Source organism: Sinocyclocheilus grahami, unplaced genomic scaffold, assembly GCF_001515645.1.
Source record: "Sinocyclocheilus grahami isolate Dianchi unplaced genomic scaffold, SAMN03320097.WGS_v1.1 scaffold1047.1, whole genome shotgun sequence".
In the NCBI taxonomy this organism is placed as follows: domain Eukaryota; kingdom Metazoa; phylum Chordata; class Actinopteri; order Cypriniformes; family Cyprinidae; genus Sinocyclocheilus; species Sinocyclocheilus grahami.
This window is the reverse complement of record NW_015506226.1, coordinates 317,474-337,921: the sequence shown is the minus strand read 5'-3', so window position 1 is coordinate 337,921 and position 20,448 is coordinate 317,474. Positions and strand designations below refer to the sequence as shown.

At 37.6% G+C, this 20,448-nt stretch overlaps 1 protein-coding gene across 1 annotated transcript in view; it reads right to left on the bottom strand.

The window, feature by feature from the left end:
• Positions 1 to 410: 410 nt before the first annotated feature.
• Positions 411 to 20,448, bottom strand: part of LOC107566105 (disheveled-associated activator of morphogenesis 2-like) — a 159,528-nt gene continuing 139,490 nt past the window's right edge. The window contains 12 exon segments of the mRNA XM_016251476.1: positions 411 to 4,905; positions 6,676 to 6,846; positions 10,189 to 10,320; positions 10,923 to 10,983; positions 11,115 to 11,222; positions 11,603 to 11,771; positions 13,652 to 13,740; positions 15,430 to 15,536; positions 15,646 to 15,730; positions 16,017 to 16,156; positions 18,990 to 19,132; positions 20,201 to 20,318. Coding sequence (XP_016106962.1) covers positions 4,690 to 4,905; positions 6,676 to 6,846; positions 10,189 to 10,320; positions 10,923 to 10,983; positions 11,115 to 11,222; positions 11,603 to 11,771; positions 13,652 to 13,740; positions 15,430 to 15,536; positions 15,646 to 15,730; positions 16,017 to 16,156; positions 18,990 to 19,132; positions 20,201 to 20,318 — 1,539 coding nt within the window. The 3' untranslated portion in view covers positions 411 to 4,689.

The following is a 20,448-nucleotide window of genomic DNA, read 5'->3' as shown; positions in this document are numbered from 1 at the left end:
GGTCTAGATTTATTTTGATAATGATAATGCAGCTAAAGATAATGTGTTTCGTAAGGTTGTCGCAGTTGAGCGAAGTTCAGTGCTGCAGGGATTACACATTTTGCAGGTCAAAACCCAGCATCAAGCATTTTAGCCTTTTTTTTTTGTTTGTTAAAAGGCCTGAAAAAAAATTACCTTTAACACAAGCTCAAGATATTTTCACGTTTTATTCTATAATATAAAATACATCATCATTACACCCTTGGGGTTTTTAAAGCTTTTACTTTCAACAAGTGGCTCAATGAGTCTACAGAGGTTTTTCGGGACACTAAACGTCATCGCACCAAACAGAAAAAAACATCATCTCACCAGTATTCTAACTCAAACTTTCAGGGATATATATATATACATGTATATATACATATATAAAAGGAATTAATGGTGGTGTCATTGAAATCATGTGGCTGTGCTGTAGTTTGTTTAGAGCCTGCAGATTGTATTTACACTTTCAAAAAGTTGAAGTTGTGTGAAGATTATTGTGATGTAAGAATCATAAACTTTTGTTCATTGGCCTACAAAAATGTCATCACCGCAGCACTCTATTCAAAAGGCTTGTTGAAAATGTGCACTTTGGCTGTATACTGTGTGACAGTATTTTCTTATGAAACATCCACTTTCTATTAGATTACATTACCTCTGGTTTCTGTATAGCCTCTTTCATGTAACGAGCAGAACAAATCAAATTCATTACAGTATGTTACAGTAGTTTTATGAACTAACATTCTGCTTGTGTTTTATGAACGAGGCCCATATTGAATAAAATACATTTTCATATCATATAAAATAGTTTTTCAACATTTTTAAAAAAATGGAATACTTGCTACAACAGTACTGTAAATTCAGCCTCTGACTTGTCTGAACAAACAAGATTAGTTAAACCATTGTTAATTTTCTTTTATACATAAAATTGAAATCACTATCTGAATCATCTGAACATTTGTCAGAATGCTGTTCATCATAAGTTTCTAATATAATTGATGTTTATAATGTGTAATATGCTCTGTGTCTTAACTGCAGTAGTTGGTTTGGATAAAATAACTGAAATATTCTGTGACCAGAAGAAGGCAGTGTTGCACCGTGAGAAACAACTTCTGCAGCTGTGAGAACTGCCATTGCTAAATGGATGACTGTGCCTAGGATATTCATAGTACAACATTGGACATATGTGTGATTTAAGAGCCAGCTGTACAGAAGTGTAACCCAAAGTAAAAGGTTTACGCAGATGTCAGTGAAACAAGTTTATTTTTACCCTACAAAATGTCACATGGAAAGGGGGTCAGGTGGAGGGGTTGAGAGTCAGACCATAAACAAACAAATATATATAAATGAAAGGCTTGTCATTCTCATACAAACAAATATCAATCACAATACAGTTATACCATTTCTTTCATAATGCTGTGTATACATACAAAATATAGCAAACTAAGTAAGGCAAATAAATAGAGCTTCAATTTACAGGGGGGAAAAATCCACATTCCTCAAACTGATGGTGTACAAAATATTTTGAGAACTATACATTATGTGAGGCCCTTGTCAAATCAACCTTTAAAATGGGGCTCTTGGCACAAATACAACCTGTCAAAATCATGGGTGGAGCATTCTATGAACGCATACAAAGTGTGATGCGTTTCATGTCACAGATAATAATAATACACCAACATTATTAGAGAACCACACCTGTGCACCACTCGAGCCAACAGGGAAAACATCAAGTGCAATTGGTCCAAGCAGAAGTGGGAGGCAAAACATTATCTTTCAAAAATATCTCAAATATAAAAGCAAGTGATACATTTAGGCAGTTGGCATGGTGTTTTCAGATACAGTCATATATTTATCTTGTAACGTACCAAAGATAATACATTTTCTTTAACATTCATATTACAGTTCATATCTATATAAATCTATATTCAATCCACAATAATCAAAGAGCTGAAAAGGACAGTTTTATAAAACAATGGAACACAGATTATTGGTTAACTTGCACCTAATCTATGTAGGCCTGATTTCTTAACTAAAAAAATATACTTGTATGATTGATATGATATATACTTATATGATTTTCTTTCTTTATTTTCAGCCTTTGGCTGCTCAGGTTTGTGATGCAGGAAAAATCTGTCCTACAAAAAAAGTGCATCAAGTAACTATAGCTAACTTTCTGTTTTGGACAATCAATGACCAAATATACATAAAAGATACAAATAATAATACTGAAGATTTGAATACTTTGTGGAACTTTAAAAGCAGAACACCAAAGCTGTTCTGTGGAACAATGTAACCTAGCATCTGCAGTACCACTCTTCTCATGACAAGAATGACAAAGATGTAAAGGAAATGAAAATAAATAGCCCAAAACCCCTCAATTGTAATTTGGCAAGGGGCCAAATCTTTTTATTTTTAAATTTTTTTTTAGTACAATATATTATAAAATTGTTTAACAAAGTGTATGTCTTCCCTTCTGTTGGGTCATATTCATTTGGTGCACAAAGAACAGTTAATCGTGCAAACCCACATTCCTAATTCTGCATGATCTCCAATTAAGCAGCGTAAGATTAGAACGTTGCCATAAGGTCTAATAAGAGCCTCTATGGGGAATCCTTAGGAAGTGCAATCAAACTAATTGCAGACCGATTAAAGCTTCTTTAAAATGCTCAGATTTAAATGGGCAATAATTGTCTTTTTCTAAATGTCCCAGACAACACAGTCTGCTCTTTTCAGGTCAAACCTGGAACTAACTGTTGTACAAAAATACTCATAACTCATATAATAAGCGATCTCAAGCTATTAAGTCACAAAAAAGTGACTTCATATAGATAGGACTGCAATGACTATTTTTGGTATATAAAAAAACAAACAAACATAAATATACACCTTTCTATCATTAAATCTAAATACGTACACATGAGCTGATGCAGGTGAGAAAGGAGAGAATGACTGCACTGGCCTGTTGTTATGGCACTTGTAAGCTTAGAGTTAAAACTTGTGTATTTTTTTGACTGTTAATCAATTATCTTACTGGCGCAAAGAAATATGGATATACCAGAAGCCCTGCTCTCACACCCTACTTGTGTATTAAGCAGGATCAGAAGGGGCAGAGCTGTACCCACAAAAATTGACAATCAGCACCATGTGTGTCCATATTTAACGCTTAAAAGAAAAACACAATCGCCTTATACAGAACTCCCACTGTGACCCCATATGGACAGAAGACACAGATTTTTCATGCATGAAAGTGCATGATTTTTTTTTTTGGCTCAATCCATGATCACCATCTCACTGGACTCTACATTCCCCTTCAGATGTTTGGACTCATTGCCTTCATATCTGTGTCTATATCCATATCCATATCAGAGGCCTCTCATCTTCCCTGTCTCTAACCATTTTCTCTGCCACACCATGCCAACTACAAGGTCATTGTATGTACATCTGCATCCTTTGTCCTGACTACAGCCACTAAATATACATGTTATTTAAAAATTATGAACAAAATATAAGAAAACCAAAGTGGGTTACATAATGTTGACCGTGAGAACAAAGTCTAAAATTCAGTGGATCTCTCTACAAACTTTTTGCCAGACCTGGGTACCTAGCGTTTCTTGATATACACATTTAGATGGTAAGATAGTTAGATAGCAAGGCATCATTTTGTTCAATATAATCAAGGCCCAAAGGTTCAATATGTTAACCTGAAGAAGTGATGAAGACACATTTTAGTACTTCCTCATAGATAACTGCTTCTTTAAACAAAATGTCATGGTCCTTTCCTTCCTAGAATGCTACTTCAGGGCATTTGGATAAAAGGTGCAGTTGTATATGACAGATGAGACCAATTATGAAGTAAAACAATCCAACGGGTTCATTTAATTTCTGCCATTAAATACACTCAGCGTATTTTTAGACTTCCGGTTTTCATATTCTCTGTATCTCTGTGAGAAAGTACTATTTTCTCTCATCAGTATCTCCCTACAGGAGGTAGTCCTCGGAATGCCGTTAATGTAGAGGCACTTGGGGAAGGAGTATCCCAACCTGTAAGGCTGCATCCACAGTGTCATATTTCCTGTGTGGTAGTTCCAACATCCAGGATTGAACAATATTTTCTTTTTTGCCCCCTTCATTTTCAGGTTTAGGAAGCACCAGCTGCATCTTTTAAATTGAAAAGCACAGTTGGATCCGAAGACTAGAGGTACCAGATTTCCAAAAATGGGACTCTTTCCTAATCTCCTAAAATTAGAGCATGGAAATGGGTGGCCGAGAAAGGAAAATAACCTTGGCAGGTTAGAAGGATAACCATATGAATTCAACAAGTGATGTGCACCTCTTATGACTTATTGTGAGACCTCGCAGCACCAGACTGGAACTCAGGTTGTGCATTTCGCCACAAAAAAAACAAGAGCAAGAGATCAGTATGAGTGACTGTACATATCAAGAAGGAGGAACAAGCAGAAAATAGAAGAGAGAGAGATTGCAGGGCATCCTTCACATCTGCGGATAAGCCAGATTATTTTACAGTGAGCCTGTCCATCTTTGAGCTTGTCAGTTATTACTGGTCTGAGCAAAGGGGAAATTAGTGGGCAGTGTATGGCATTTCAAGAGATTTCCCTGTCAGTCTGTGAATATAAAATTCTGATCTCCTTCCAACTGTATTCACTGAGGTCAATAGTTCACCTTGGTGACTGGTCTTTCACGACCCCCACCATCCACCAGTTGGTTGACAGAGCGCTTGCGGTTGCGTTTAAGTTTAGAGTCCTTGTCGAAGACTTCACCGGAACGAAGCGCTGATACGAGATCATCAAACTCCCCCACCTCCTCTGACACACTGCCTCCGGTGCTTTTCTTTGCTCTTTTCTCTCGTTCCCGCTGGTCCTTCAGCTGGGATAGATAAATGAACAGAGATTTACATTTAAAATAGCCATGATCATTCAGGGTAACATATGATATTACAATTTTTCTTGATTGCTAACACACAATTCATGAAACGATTAACCATTTTCTCACACAACTAAACACAATTTCAAAACTACACACCAACTTATACAAACTTCAGACTTCCAGGTCAAAATCAAATATTTTAGTCTAAAACATATTCTCTTTCATCAGAATCTAATCTTTGGCCTCAGATGACACACAAACCTGTCAAATACACTATTTCACTTCCTAGAGAACACTAGTGAGATCAATTCAAAACACTGTTACAAAAACCACCTTTTGGGAATCGGGAATCATTTTGCAAGTCAATGTCTATTAGAGTTTGCAACATAAATAGAGGGGTGCAGATAACGTAAAATTCAGCAATTAGCTCTAAGAAAACTTCATTATCATTACACTAGTGTAAACTGATCTTACAGTAGAAGAAAAGCACTAGAAAAGATCAGTTCAAATAAAGAATTGTATATGAACACAATACAGCATACTGTCAATTACTGTACAGTAAAAAATTAATAAATACAGCATCCTCTGCCACACTATAACAGTTTCTTAGTCTTCTGACAGAAGACTTTCTCTAGCTCCCCTACAGAAAGTCTTCTGTAAGTCTTTTCTTGCTCCCCTAGACAGTCGTCTATCATAGGGTGTGGCATTATATTTCGGTGGTGTACAGAGAATAGTGAAAGTTCTCTCATCTAAAGTATTGCTATTGTGGTGCGAACTACGGGGGAGCTAGGGGGAGCTCGGCTCCCCTTAATAAGACATGGGCTCCCCTTGAAAACGTGATTTGTGAAATTTTGGGGGGTCTCAAAAAATATTGACAATGAGTTATTTTGACGTGCAATTTCAGTTTTGTGTAATGTGATCGTGGATTATTATGTGTAAAATTGCAAAAATATCATTCATTCATGCATGACTGCGATTTAAACCTAATTAATTTCAATAAAGATAACTATACATATGTGTAAAATTGTGAGCATCAAGGTGTGGGGGCGCTGCGGTGCAAATTCCACTCATGTTTAGTACGTTAACTCAAAGATTCGTAGAAAAAATATAAACGTTGGACTCTGTGGTCTATTTTGTGTTAAGGTAAGGCATGTTATTTGCAATTATGTGTTGTGGCTGGGTTGTTATAGGTCTGCGTGACTCTCGATGTCTTAGGCCTAATTGAACGGAGGAATTATGGTATTCTTCTGTAGCCTGACGACGAGTAACTTTAACCCTTGGTCATGTGAACTAAAAGACAGCCTGATGCTTTGTTTATAGACTATTTGTGGGTGGCTGTTTGTTGTTTCACCTATCAATTCGTGTCGATAAAGTATAATAGGGTAAATCCTGTATAGTGATTTATCCTATATAGTGCTTGCATAAAGCAAGTAGTGCATACACTTGTAGCTGTTATGTATCTTTGTAAGTATGTAAAATTGTAAAATTTTGTAAATCCGGTTTACAGATCATTGACACATTTTTCTGTGCATTGACATTAGCCATGCAGAATAGTAGCCATTTACCGATAAGCTTTAAACGAGAGACAGCCCAGATTTTGCGTAAAAAACCTTCACCAACAATATAAGTAAACTTCAACAAAACCAGATGTTAATGAAAGACAGAACGACCTCCAAGCAAGTGTGAAATTATCCAGATGAACATTATCTGTGGATCCTGTAAGCATCTGTGTGTGTTCTGTGTGTATATCTGTTTCAGGCAAAGATGTACCATGGCCTCCATGCGCATTCTCCTCTCTTCCTCCTCTTTGCGTCGCTGCATGTTCTCCAGATCATGTCGGGCCTCGCTGAACGACTGCAGGAATATGTCAAAGATTCCAAAGAACTCATCCGGTTGCATGCAACCTTCCTCCTCTCCAAAATGCTTCAGAGACTTAGAAAACTGGATTGAAGAGGAAAGAGAGGAGAGTGATAACAATGAGGATGAGTGTGGATTGCGCTGAGAAACAACAAAGAAACACAAATTAGTGGAAAAGCATGATTGGCAAAACAAATGCAACACATGGGGCAACCCATAACTTGGAAGATTGCATTGTGTACCACCCACCTATTACCAGTGTTGCCAACTTCGTGACTTTGTCACTAGATTGAGTGACTTTTCAGACCCCTTCAGTGAGGTTTCTTTCTTTCTTTTTTTATAAATTGCCTAGCGAGTCTAGCAACTTCTTGGACAAACCTTATCTAGTTTCCAATACTAGCAGGTGTGTTGTCATGTAGTGACATTTGGCAAACAGGCTTTTAGCTACTTTCCACTGACAGTATTCGGCAATAGTGCTTATTGATAATGTTGGGTAATATAACTCTAAGAAAAAAGGTACAAAAGCTGTCACTGGGGCAGTACCCTTTCAAAAGGTACACCTTTGTACCTTATTTACCCATAAAGGGTGCACAATAGTACTCTAAAGCAGGTGTGGTAAACTCAACCCTTATGGCGCTTTTCCACTGCGTGGTACGACTCGGCACGGTACGGCACAGCACGGCTTGGCTCGGTTTGCGTTTCCACTGCAGTTCAGTACTGCTTGAGAGTGGGCGGGATTATTCACATATTCAGTTGCGCCGCCTCTATTGCCTCCTGAAAAACTTTTTCATTCCGCATCGCCCCATCAAGCTCTCGCTGGATCTGCTCCTCTGCTATCAACGAGAGAAATGTCCGTACTTCCTCAACAGACAACGAAACAGCCACTTTTTGGTTGTTAAAAAAGGTGCGCTTGTTCAAAACAGTTGCATTCGATCCTTCGCTGGCTGTGCTGATTTAAATCTAGCGGTTCTGTTGTGTTTGTGTCGCAGGTAGTGACGATTCTCTCCGGCCAATCCGTGATCAGCAGAGTTTACACGTCACGTTTTGGTAACGGTACGGTTCACTTGGAACCTCAACCGAGGTGGTACTTAAAAAAGTACCAGGTACCAGGTACTGTACCCAGTGGAAAACCCCCCAAAAGTGAACCGTACCCAGCTGTACCGTGCCGTACCATGCAGTGGAAAAGCACCATTAGAGGGGGGCTGTCCTGCAGAGTTCAGCTCCAAAACTAATTAAACAAACCTGAACAAGCTAATCAAAGTCTTTAGGTGTGCTAGATACTTCCAAGCAGGGATGTTGGTGTTGGTTGGAGCTAAACTCTGCAGGACAGTGGCCCTCCAGGTGCTTGACACGTCTTCCCTAAATGTACATATTTCTTTTTAAAAGGGTAAAGCCACAGTGAAAGCTTTTGTACTATTTTTTTCTGAGAGTGTCATAGAGATATCATAGGCTGCATGCTCCACCATCCTACATCTTCGGTTAATCCCTGACACATTTGCCAAAACACACACACAGTTTCTTCTTCCTTATGTGTGCATGATGTAATAGGTCACACCTGGTTTAATGACCATATGCCCTCTTATCAGGACCAGCTGCCTGCTTCATGGATGCCGAGAGAGAAGGATGAATCATTTTCACTGTGAGAGCCCAGAATTCACAAACCCATCACCTTGGAAGTAAGCTTGACATTATTTTTCAGAACTGATATGGTAGCCATTAGTACTCTTTGTTTTGTTTTGGAACAAAGATCTTTTGATCTCTACTTAAAAATGGACTGCTTGAGCTACATAATCAATTTGTACACAGATGCTGTGGATGAACTTTTCAAACCAAATTTACATACGCAAAAAGTGCATCCTCTTTTACTGTGGTTTGGCATACAAAGGTGCCAAAGGTCTTTGCTCCAAAAGCCATTTGAAGGTCTGTCTGCCAAGAGAGTATCTGAGTCTTCGCCCACAGTAGATTTGCCATGGGGAACTCATTTGTCTCAGTTCTAACTAGCATCTCTATCATTGTGATTCTGGCCAAGTTCTTTGTCTCTCAGTTCAATGGAGCAGCTAATTATCTCATAAGAGACAATATTCCATGTGAAGTCAAAACTGTTCTTTTTTTTATTGTGAAACAAACAATAATTTCGCTTTCCAGCACTGAGCTTTAGCTTGTCATAGATCTACCATTTTGAGGGCATCTGCAGTCCTGAGACTATGCAAAAAATCTTAAAATCTCTGCTTAAAATCTCAAGCTTTAGGTGGTGAGAGTCTCAACAACTTCTGCACAAGCCATCAGAGAAGAGATCTAACAGTCTCTTCAACATCTCAGTGTTGACAATACTCTACCCTTGTTCACAGCCGTAATGTTTGTGTTAATTTTAGCCCACCTCAGATGACAGAATTGCTTACAGGAGATGGAATTCTGACCTGTCGAGGGCAGCAGGAAAAGGTAGATCTGTCTGGAAAGCACAGGGAGGCCTTTGTGTCCAAATAACTCGTAGAGCTTCAAGGTCAGCCATTTCTCATGAAGTCTCTCCGAACTTTTATGGCTTTACTAAGAAAATAATTTGGATAACGGTGGACGGGGTTAAATTGACGGTTCTGTTATTGGGAGTGGAGCTCGGATAAAGACTCTGTCAGTCTGCCCAGTGACCAAAACATATCCCTACTCACACTTTCCACCACCACAAAAAAGGCCACTAACACACTCACAAACACACATGCACAAATCCCAAATGTATTCCCATTGGCTTTCATAATGGTTCTCTTTCATGTATTTGAGAGTTGGGGACATACCATAGCGGAGTGGAGTTGAGACCAATCCACATTTCAAAAGAAATAAATCTCCTCAAACCCTTCAGTAAAAACCCTGAGAAATTTAGGACCGGCTGCCGGGATTCCCTGGGATGTTTAAGTCATCATGCCGAGCCACGACGGGTACACAAAGCCCTCTCTTTTCTCTCTGTCTTTTTCTTTCTTTTTCACTCACTCCCTATTCCTTCATCTTTCTAAGATGTCAGGCTCCGGCCCATGCACAGGGTTGGCAGAGCTCAAAACGATAGAGAAGGGGGGACGGGAAGGCCTGCTGGGCTCCTCCAGAGAGGGCCTATCCTTCCATGATTCTCTGAAAAAGCCCAGCTCCACTCTACAGCCCTCTACTGTGACCCACTCAAAGACCTGTTCTACCCTTAACAATAACTCTAAGGGCATATTGGAGAAAACATTTTCAGCCTTAGACACTCAGGGAAAAGCCAGGCCTCTTGTTTTCTCTCTCTCTGCAAAGGAAGCTTTGTGTGATGATTGCTTCTGGCTAAAATGAAACCCTTTCTTTTGAAAAAATGTATGTGCCAATAGCTTTATTAGGTTGGGTATATAAGGATGGAGGTTAAAAAGAAAGGGTAATGATTGTGACTGAATAATTAAGTGAAGATGTTACCTTATCTTTGGCTTCAGCGAGTAGTTCCTCAAGTTCAGAGAAGCTGAAGCTAGCGACTGTGATGAAGTCACTGACCACTGGGACAAACTTGTCTCCCCGGTCACATGCTCGGCTCTGCTGGTATCGTAACTCCTGATGTAAACCGAATAAAATTTGTATTCAAACAGGAATCTTTTTTGTTGTTTCTAATTAAATCTGACTAAAGATGTTTTGATTTTTATTGATAAACTGTCTCTCTAGGAGGATGTAGGAACTCTAGGGTTTTGAATTCACAATTAGAATGTAAATAAAGTGAACATGTTCGGCAATTTTATATAATTTATATTCCTATATTCTTTTATATTCTTATTTTTCACTTCCAGTTTTTTTAGGACCAGTGTGACGTGTATTAGTTGTGCAACTGTAACTTCAATGGAGTTAGTTCATTAGCCAGCAAATTACTAATATTTTCTGACAAACTACATCAACATTACACAAAATAGAACAAGTTTACATAAAGGAGTTATTTTGATATGGAAAATGTGTACTGTTATCAAGCCAAACATTTATTATAAATATTGAAAAATGCAATGATTTGGAGGTTTCACTTAATGCAACTATTGTAAAAGAGTGTTGCATCAGTGAAAATACTAATAACAATAATAATAAAGGTGAATGTGAATGTGAGTAATGTTTTAGGGCACCTCTGATAAGAATGCTTTTAGTTGTAGAAATGTAAATGATGGATGACTCACCGCCTCCAGAGCTTTCAGGCCACTCCTAATGACAAACACTTCCTTCTCCAGTTCAGCCAGACTAAGAGTAACACAGAGTAACAGTAAGACAAAAACAGTCTTTAACCAACTGATATACAAAACAGCATAAGCCTATCAAAAACAATAGTACATACTATATTTATACTCATCAGTATGCAGCGTGTGACTCACTTGACTTTGGCAGCTTCTGGTACAGTGGCCAAGTCCTGTTGAATATTGAGGATGTCCGGGTAATTTTTCTCAAAGATCATTATCAGGTAATGCAACATGGTGATGTTCCTGTAGAAAATGCAAATAGAATTATTAATTTATTTCAAGTTTAAAGCAAAGAAATGAGAAACATATTTATCAGTGCTATTAATCCACATTTAGTGATTTTTTTTTTTAAACAGTGAATGGATGCTTTGCATTTTTTTAAAAGATTTGATGCAATTTATGCTATTAAAATGCTATTTGAAAACAGAACTGCAATTATTTTATTAGAATAAAAAGAAAGAAAAAACATACAATGCCTCCTGTGAACACAGTTAAGTGAGAACTAAATTTATCTCAATGGTAGCAAAAATAGTGGAAAGTGTAATAGATGCATTAACAGAAAACGTGACGTTAATTGATGCATTCAGATGAACAAGCTAAAAACCTCTTTATTGACCTCTGACCTGTCTATACTTGACTTGGTGTCAATGATCTTGTTGAGGCTGGACACTTTGAAACCATATGCGTTGCCCCTTTGTCCTTTGTTCATGAAGTTCCCGAAGGCCAAAACCACTTCCAGAACCTGTGTCAGGCGCTTACTTCTCATCACCTCACGTGACGCACACAGAATAGCTAAAGATATGAGAAAAGATATCAAAGATGTTACTGTAGCATCCTTGATGTCTATATAGCACTGACATTTTTATTATCAGGCAATACAGACACCATGATCTTCTTTCACAGACTTAACTGGAATTTGTTGATTATTAAGAGTTTATCATTTCTGGATTAAGTATTCATAAGTCACAAGTTAGGTCATAAACAGGCTCAGCAGATATGCAGAATTCAATAAAGTTCTACACATTCCTCATTCTTTTGTGTTTGTACAAATATTTTGACTAATTGAATTGTGCTTTTAGCTACCAATAAGAGTGTAGTACCCTCAGCTCTGTTAAACACATTTTATCACATGTAATTCCAATGCACAGAATGTGCAGAACATGTGGGAAAAGGCAGCAGATTCTGCCTGGACCCAGTCAAAAACACAATTCTGATCAACTGAAAGATGGTAAGAATAGTTTGCCAGAGGATAACATATTGAAACCAAATCATTCTGTATGAGGGACCAAAGGGCAATTGTAATCATTTCATGATCAACATGATTCACTATACAAGATCAGTGCCCACAGTAATGTCAGCATGAATTAACAGACAAATAAAGACATTTCTGGAAAAAAATTAATAAATGTTATATATATATATATATATTCATTGTCCCAGTTCCAGTCCAGTGTAAAACCCTACATTTTCCAGAAAGTCCAAATTACTAAACAATACTGGTACTAAACTGATGTTTAACTTCACTATGTTTTGTGAGTGTGGTGAACTAGTCTTAACTCAAGTTTTCTCTCACAATTCCCATCATAGAGCCACAGTACTGCAGTCGCTCCAGCGGGAACAAGAAAGAGTACGCAACTTTGAAGCCTGTCCACAATTTTCCCGCCGCCAGTTTCCCACAAAAAGCGTTTTCCCGGAGGATCTTAGCCAAAGTTAGACTTCCTTTGCCTGGATGTTAAAACATTCAAAATGCTTTCCTGTTGACACGATTTAATGTGCAAGGGTGGGCCAGAGAAGTCCTTCATTTGTTTTGTCTGTGTTGATGGCACCCATTCTTTTTGCTTAATTAGACACTGCTATTATTTCAGTGTCTTGTTACTTGTGCTTGGATTTATAACTGTAGACATGACATGGCATTGTCAAGTTAGGGAAACTGTGTCATGTTAGCATCCTTATTGTTTACCCTTGTGCTTGTTTTTCACTTTGAGGTTGTGTAAATGAGTAGTCAGTATTAGAGATCAGTGTGTGTGTACTGATAAATCTGAGGATATGCAAGGCGTTAGTGATCTTTTCAGTAAATAGCCATTTAAATTCCAGTCAGTTTTTCACACAAAGCTAATGTATGGCTATGTATCACATTATGGAAAAGAGCAGCATAAACAACCTTCACAACATCTCCTTCTGTGTTCCACAGAGGAAAGGAAATCATTTTTTAAATGACATTAAGGAGATCAAATGTTGTTTTTGGTTGATCTGTCCCTTTAAGGTTAGCTAAGATCATTAATGTGCAGGGACATGTTTTTAACCAGAATTTGGGCCGGCTTATGCTCATCTGAAGTACTTTGCAAGAACATGCATGCCATGACTCTTTCTTGAAAAGCTTGAAACTCTTTGAAGAAAAAAAGCAACGTTTATGAGAATGACTCTCCCCTCTCAACATGTGCCAGCTTTCCAAAACAGCCTCCGTGGAAACTCTGTTCTTTATTTGAACTGGAGATAAATTCAAGTATAAAAGCCACACAGCCTCACAAACATACCAGCCCTGACTCATGCTCTAATATCCACTTCTCCCACATCACATTTATACAACAGTTTCTGGGCTCTATCACTTCAATACCAGTCTGTTCATTTGCAAAGAAACACCTCCAGTAAACATTCCCTCTAAACCTACCAACCTTCAACTTTTGGCTTTATTTCTGCTAGACGCTCTGCAAACTTCTTTTTGAAGAAAAGAGACTGGAGCCTCTGTTGATAGTGGTCGATTCTGATAGAGAGAAAAAAAGTCAAAATTATTCAGTTTCAGACATTGGCTTGAATCTTACGAAAGGTCACATTTCCTCCCAAAATGGACAAAAACACATATTAATTATATTTTTATCCCCTGTAATTCTCATTATTCTCAAAGTCATTTTACTTTTTTTTTATTAATCATAAATCTTTTTACATTATGTTTAAAGATAAAGTTTAAAAATGTTAAGAACCTCAATGTCATGAAAAGAAATGTTAGCACGAGTCCTGTTCTACATGTATGCACTTACTATAATAACTATGTACAGTCCATGAACCCTATCTTTCTAATCTAACATTATTTATAACCATATTAATTATTTATAACCATATTAAGTAGTTACTCAGCATTTGCTTCTGTAAGAAACCTATTTTACCAAGTATGCAGACATAGCCGTGGGTGCTTAGTCAGCATGACTTTGCGCATTGTTGCTTTGTAAAATGTTGATTTATGCAAGTATGCATGCTTGTCAAACATGGCTGCATTCATGCACTGGCGTAAAGTATGTTTCTGGCATTAATCGTCTTTCTTGGATGTGCATGTTGTATATATTTTCTGCTAAATGATGAATCCCCCCACAATGTGATGTGACTTTGGGATTTTTAGATATCACATATTTTTGCAGTGTCCTGTTTCTTTGGAGGTAAAATATGCTGGAGAAAAGTAGCTCATAAATCACTGCTAATCCTGGTTTGTTGCCTGTTGTGTAATTTATGCAGTGGTGGGCCGTCAGGGCCAGCAAAGCCTTCTCTGCTGGCCTAAACATTATCAGAATCACTGATTTAGTTTTAATATATTTTTCCATGAATGTGTATTCAATTATTTCCAATAGTCTATTCTCTTCAGTTCATAGCTTTTCTCTTGGTTGCACTGCTTCCAGCAGTGTATGTTTATATTAGAGCTTTTATCCAATAATTTTTCAGCAGTCGTGTTGCCAGGGTCAAAGAAATCTGCCTTAAGGCCTTCAGAATCAACAGTGCAGGTGTCTGTTAGCTTAAATCAATGGCAATGAAATTGGCAATTGCTTTAACCAATCAGATTTCGAGTTGGCAGCACCAGGGCCATCTAGCTGGCTAACAATAACGTCAGCATTTTCTCGTCCTTTGATTGGATGGTCAGCGTACTAGCTAGCAAACAGCATCACTGTAAATCATTTTATTAAAACTTAGTAAAACTTTTATTACTGTTCCTCAGGTTTAGATTTTCAGTGCATTTTGAAAAAATATTTGCCTACTATATTTAGTCAATCTAAAAACAGTAGTCCTAATGACTGCGGAGAACAACCACACACCTCCTCGGCACCGGCTCTGTGAAAGACTCGTGAAGATGAAAAACCACTAGAGTATGGTAAGTTCATTTTCATTTTTGACTCTTTTATCGCTTGATGCGTTGTATGCTGATGTTATTTGCGCGATATAAAGCCAGGTTTAAGTTTCCGTAAGAATATCTCAGTTTCCCGAGTGGAGCTGTATTAACCGGTCTTTTCCTCCGGCCGCAGATTTAATACTGAATTTATGCAATTCAGTATTAAATCTTTTGATCAAGAACTTTACATAGTATTATTCATCACTCATCCAAAGTAACTTTTTCTTTTTCCTGAAATCATACTTCATTGTGCTCATTTATTAAATTAATTTCATCTAAGATTCAATTATTTCGCAGTACCTGCTCATCTCAAACAGGAAGCGGTCAGCCCGGGCCATACGCTCAAGCTCATACTTGTGTTCCTCTAGAAGGTCAATATCACTTTTCTCAGGAACAAACTTCAACAGCTGTTGAACACATTTACCCATAGAGAGTGTTTACTCGTAGGTAATAAAAGTACTAATCAAAAACATTGTAGTTATATTTTTCATGATCAATCCATTAGATAGCCCTCACCTGCTCTAACATGTCTTTAGCCAGCTCTTCCCTCTCATCCATCTCTAGAATGGCTCTCTTTATCTCTTCATTGCTCATTTTTAACCTGTATGGACAGAAAGTGTTTTTTTATTATATAAACTGTTCATATTTAACATGTTAGTAAGAAAGTAGAAACACCAGTTACTCACTTTTCAGATTCAGATTAGACCAATCTACATATTTTATATAACTATAATAAGTTGTGACCAGTTATTACACCATAATTAGCCGACAATTTCAAAAACATTTTTACATGTTGTGCTTCATAATCATAGCATCAGTTTCCCGGGATTACTGATAGGTTGACTTTAATACAATGCTAACAATGCTGACTCAGGACAAGTACATACTTGGAAAGCAGGATGACACAGTTTTGGGCCCTCCGTCCATCAATAACAGACAGCTCTTTGACTTTGCGCGAGCTCACATAAAGGTCATCCGTTGATCCTGTTTCTTTCTGCAGAAGAGGAGAAAACGGTTTGATGGTTTGGATTCAATTTTTTTTGGATTCAATCCCATTTTTCTAAACTGAATGAGTCAGTGAAGAAAGCATACAATATATTTCTAACTTTCTATATAGCTCTCAAAAGGCCAGTATTCAGAACAGTGTGTCAGAAATAATCATGCAGCTGAAACACAACAGATGCTTGAAAGAAGCTCGGCTGTTTCAGCGAGAACAGTCATCTATTTATAGCTCTGGACCATTTCCTGTGCTGTGAATGCCGGGGAAGATTTTTTTTAATAACACATTTATAACATTTAAAAAAAATAAATAAAAGGTTAGTTTAGTCTGGTTGTGAATCTTTTTGTAAGTGGATATTGTTTGAGGTTTAAGGGAGGATCTTGTAAAGAAATCTAAAGTGACACCTTGACATGCGTTGCTTTCCATAGCTGCAGAAAGAGGAAAATGAAATACAGATACAGTAACATTTACTGCCAGCACTGGAGAAGATAATGAAAGATACGGTATATATGACTAATAAGAAAAGAGGATAAAGATGCAGTTTCACATACTGTAGAGGATTTATTGCATTATACTTATTGAAGAAGATTTTTTACTTCAAAAACCAGGTTTGATTCTTTTGTAGTCAGACTGATCATTTTTATCCAATAAAATACTCTTCAGAATGAGAATGTCCCTCTTAATTATAAATACTACCTTCATTCAACTAGTAATAAGAAGTGCCAAATTATGGTTCATCAGTTTATTTTCCAAAACATGAACTGATTAAAAAGAAAGTAGAAATTTGATTAATTTTGAAGTTGCCTTGATTGGTTGCATCCACGGTACAAGATGTTAAGTACGGGTTTGCTATGTGGTTTGTAGTCTGGCTGTAAAACTGATGGCAACATACAAAAGAAAACTTGTCATCAAGCCAATTCACGGGGTCTTTAAACCAAAGGGGCCACTGTTAAACCGAAGCAATGACATACAGTCGGGGAAGATTTTTTTTAATAACACATTTATAACATTTAAAAAAAATTAATAAAAGGTTAGTTTAGTCTGGTTGTGAATCTTTTTGTAAGTGGATATTGTTTGAGGTTTAAGGGAGGATCTTGTAAAGAAATCTAAAGCGACACCTTGACATGCGTTGCTTTCCATAGCTGCAGAAAGAGGAAAATGAAATACAGATACAGTAACATTTACTGCCAGCACTGGAGAAGACAATGAAAGATACGGTATATATGACTAATAAGAAAAGAGGATAAAGATGCAGTTTCACATACTGTAGAGGATTTATTGCATTATACTTATTGAAGAAGATTTTTTACTTCAAAAACCAGGTTTGATTCTTTTGTAGTCAGACTGACATTGTTCGGGCAATACGTAAATTGCCAGCTACAAGCCAACACTGGAAATGAAAATTGTTATTTTAGCTGTTCATTTGGACAACTTGCTCCTTAACTGGTTAAAGAAACATAATTGCCCAAGATATCTTAAATGCAACCAATACATTACATCTCTGTTTCACTAACGCAGTGGTTTTAAATCCACTGCTCTGCACATTTTGTGTGTCTCTCTTACTGACAAACTCAGTTCACTTCATGGAGCTCTCTCCTAATGAGCTGATGATCTAAATCAGCTGTGTTAAATAAGGGAGACACACAAAATGTGCAGAGTTGTGGGTCCTCAGGACCAGGTTTGAAAACCACTGCACTAAGGTGATTCTTGCAACTGGAAAGAGTTACACATTATGGGTAAGCGTGAGCAGACAAAAATTATGTTTGCTAGTAGTAGGTTTCTTTGTGCTTACACTTGCCAAAGCCACCGTTGACCTCTTCTGGCACACTGGTGGAAATAGTGCACATGAATGTGCATAAACGTTTATCTGGAATTTGTGTAGATGATAAGCAAATTTGAGGACCCAGAGATACCAAGAAATGCCAAGAAAAAAGCAAAGACTGCTGGTACTGCAACAGTAAAATGACAGAATAGAGGTGTGGAAAGTTGGGTGAATGATAGTGAGAGCACATCTGAGGTGATAAATGATCCCAGGAAAAAATAAATATTTTTTTCCCTGCTCAGAGAACTGTTGGACACCTGTGGTAAGCATATGGCCTGAAATTCAACATTCTTAAGCCCATTAATGACAGCAATACCAGTGTTAAGACTTTAGAGTCCTGCATCTTCCTTTAAAATATCAAAATGTTTAAAGTTGTTTGATACCAGTTTCCATTTTAGCCAACTGACTTCCACTGACTTCCATGTTAACAGTACCAGATCCCAGAAGTGTGCCACAATACAGCTTTGCAGTTCATGGAGCACAAAACATTTTAGAATCCCTACAGCGGGCGGTGATATAGGGAGAGCTTTGATCTATAGAAGAACTAAAGAGAATCCAAGACCTCATCAAGGCTTTCTGGTTTCAAAAATATTACTCAACACTAATAAACCCAAAGTTAACTTTCCATGAGGAGTAAACATTTGATGGTTAAAATCATGTGCACAATGACAGTGAAAGTGAAGTGACGTGTGGCCAAGTATGGTAACCCATACTCGGAATTTGTGCTCTGCATTTAACCCATCCAAGTGCACACACACAGTAGTGAACACACACACACCCTGAACACACACCCGGAGTAGTGGGCAGCCAATGCTGCGGCGCCTGGGGAGCAGTTGGGGGTTCGGTGCCTTGCTCAAGGGTCTCACCTCAGTCGTGGTATTGAAGGTGGAGAGAGCGCTGGTTATTCACTCCTCCCACCGACAATTCCTGCTGGATCTGAGACTCGAACCCGCGACCTTCGGGTTACAAGTCTGACTCTCTATCCATTAGGCCATTAAATAAATGTGTTTTGAACTAAAAGTGTTATGAGTTGGACACTTACATTCTAATGATGTTCTTAACGTTGAAATTGTCCAGGGGTGAAACATCTGGATTTTCTCCCTTTTCATCTTGTAGAACAATTTGCTGAAGGATGCGGTCTAAAAGTTGCCATTGCTGTATACTGCCTGCACCACGTTTATCTGAAAACATTTTACAAGTGTCAAAAACAAACTTGATTTGTTATAATTCTACTGCTTTCTTCACAAATTACCAAAAACGTTTAATACTATTTTTTTTGGAATATGATGTCATGGTAATGACATGCTTTTTCTGGACATGTAACAATATAATTAAATGGTATTTTTGGAGCGTGTACATATCATATCAATACACTCTAAACAAAAATGGTGCTAAATAGCACTAAAAGTAGTTATTTGGCTTGTAATCATAGTGGAACTACTTTAACTATCTTTAAAGTTGCTATACAGCACCTTTGTCAAATGGTACTATGTAGAACCATAAGAGGAACCCAATTCTCCTCCTTAGATTTTAGATATGTTACTCCACTCTCATATGTTTCCTATGAATGGGAATTTAATAAAATGGCAAAAGCTGTTTTGAATCACTTTTATGCTTTTCTGAGGTCAAAAAGTCTTGTGTGGAGGCCCTGGAATATTTCCTTATAGGCGGTCTTGGGGGTTGAGAAGCATGTTATCTTCAGGAAATACACTATATTTTAATGCCGTTTTTAATCCTTTCCCCCAACTAAACTAAGAGATTAAGAGAGAGTTAGAAAACCTTAAAAGAACTATACAAGGGCTTAACGGGTTCTTTGTATGGCAGTGGTGCTATAGCTCCTTAACCACCCCAAAGAACCGCTGAAGAACCACTGAAGAACCATACTGGGCTTAACAAGTTCTTTATATTGTATCGGTGCTATATAGCTCCTGAACCACCCCACGTGTTTTTCCTGTATAATACTGTAAAGCTGCTTTGAAAACAATCTGTATTGTATAAAGCGTTATATAAATAAAGGTGACTTGACCTCATTAGATGTGGAATGCAGGGATGGTTGTAATTTAATACAAAGGAAATGATACAAAACACAAACATGTACAGTAGTCTCTGTTCTAAACCTAGTAAGCTGCCTACAAAGACATCAGTTCAAGATTCACGGCATCACAGACATGCTCCAACCACAAAGAGTGTTTAAAACACAAATTATAAATATATATATGTATGTATATATATATATTTAAGATCCTTACATGGCATTTGGAGGCAGTGCTGTAAGATAGATAGAAGGTGGGTGTAAGCATCTGTGTTGCTCAGTTTCTTCTTGATCAGCTCAAACATCTGGCCAGCGCTCTTGGTGTCCACGTGTGTCTGAACAAAAAACGTACATTCATTTTTCCCAAATAGGACACACATGAAGTCAGGAGCCTTGTAAACAAATCTAATAATACCATGCTGTTCTGTATATAATAAGTGCTCTTTAAATTTAAGTACATAATAT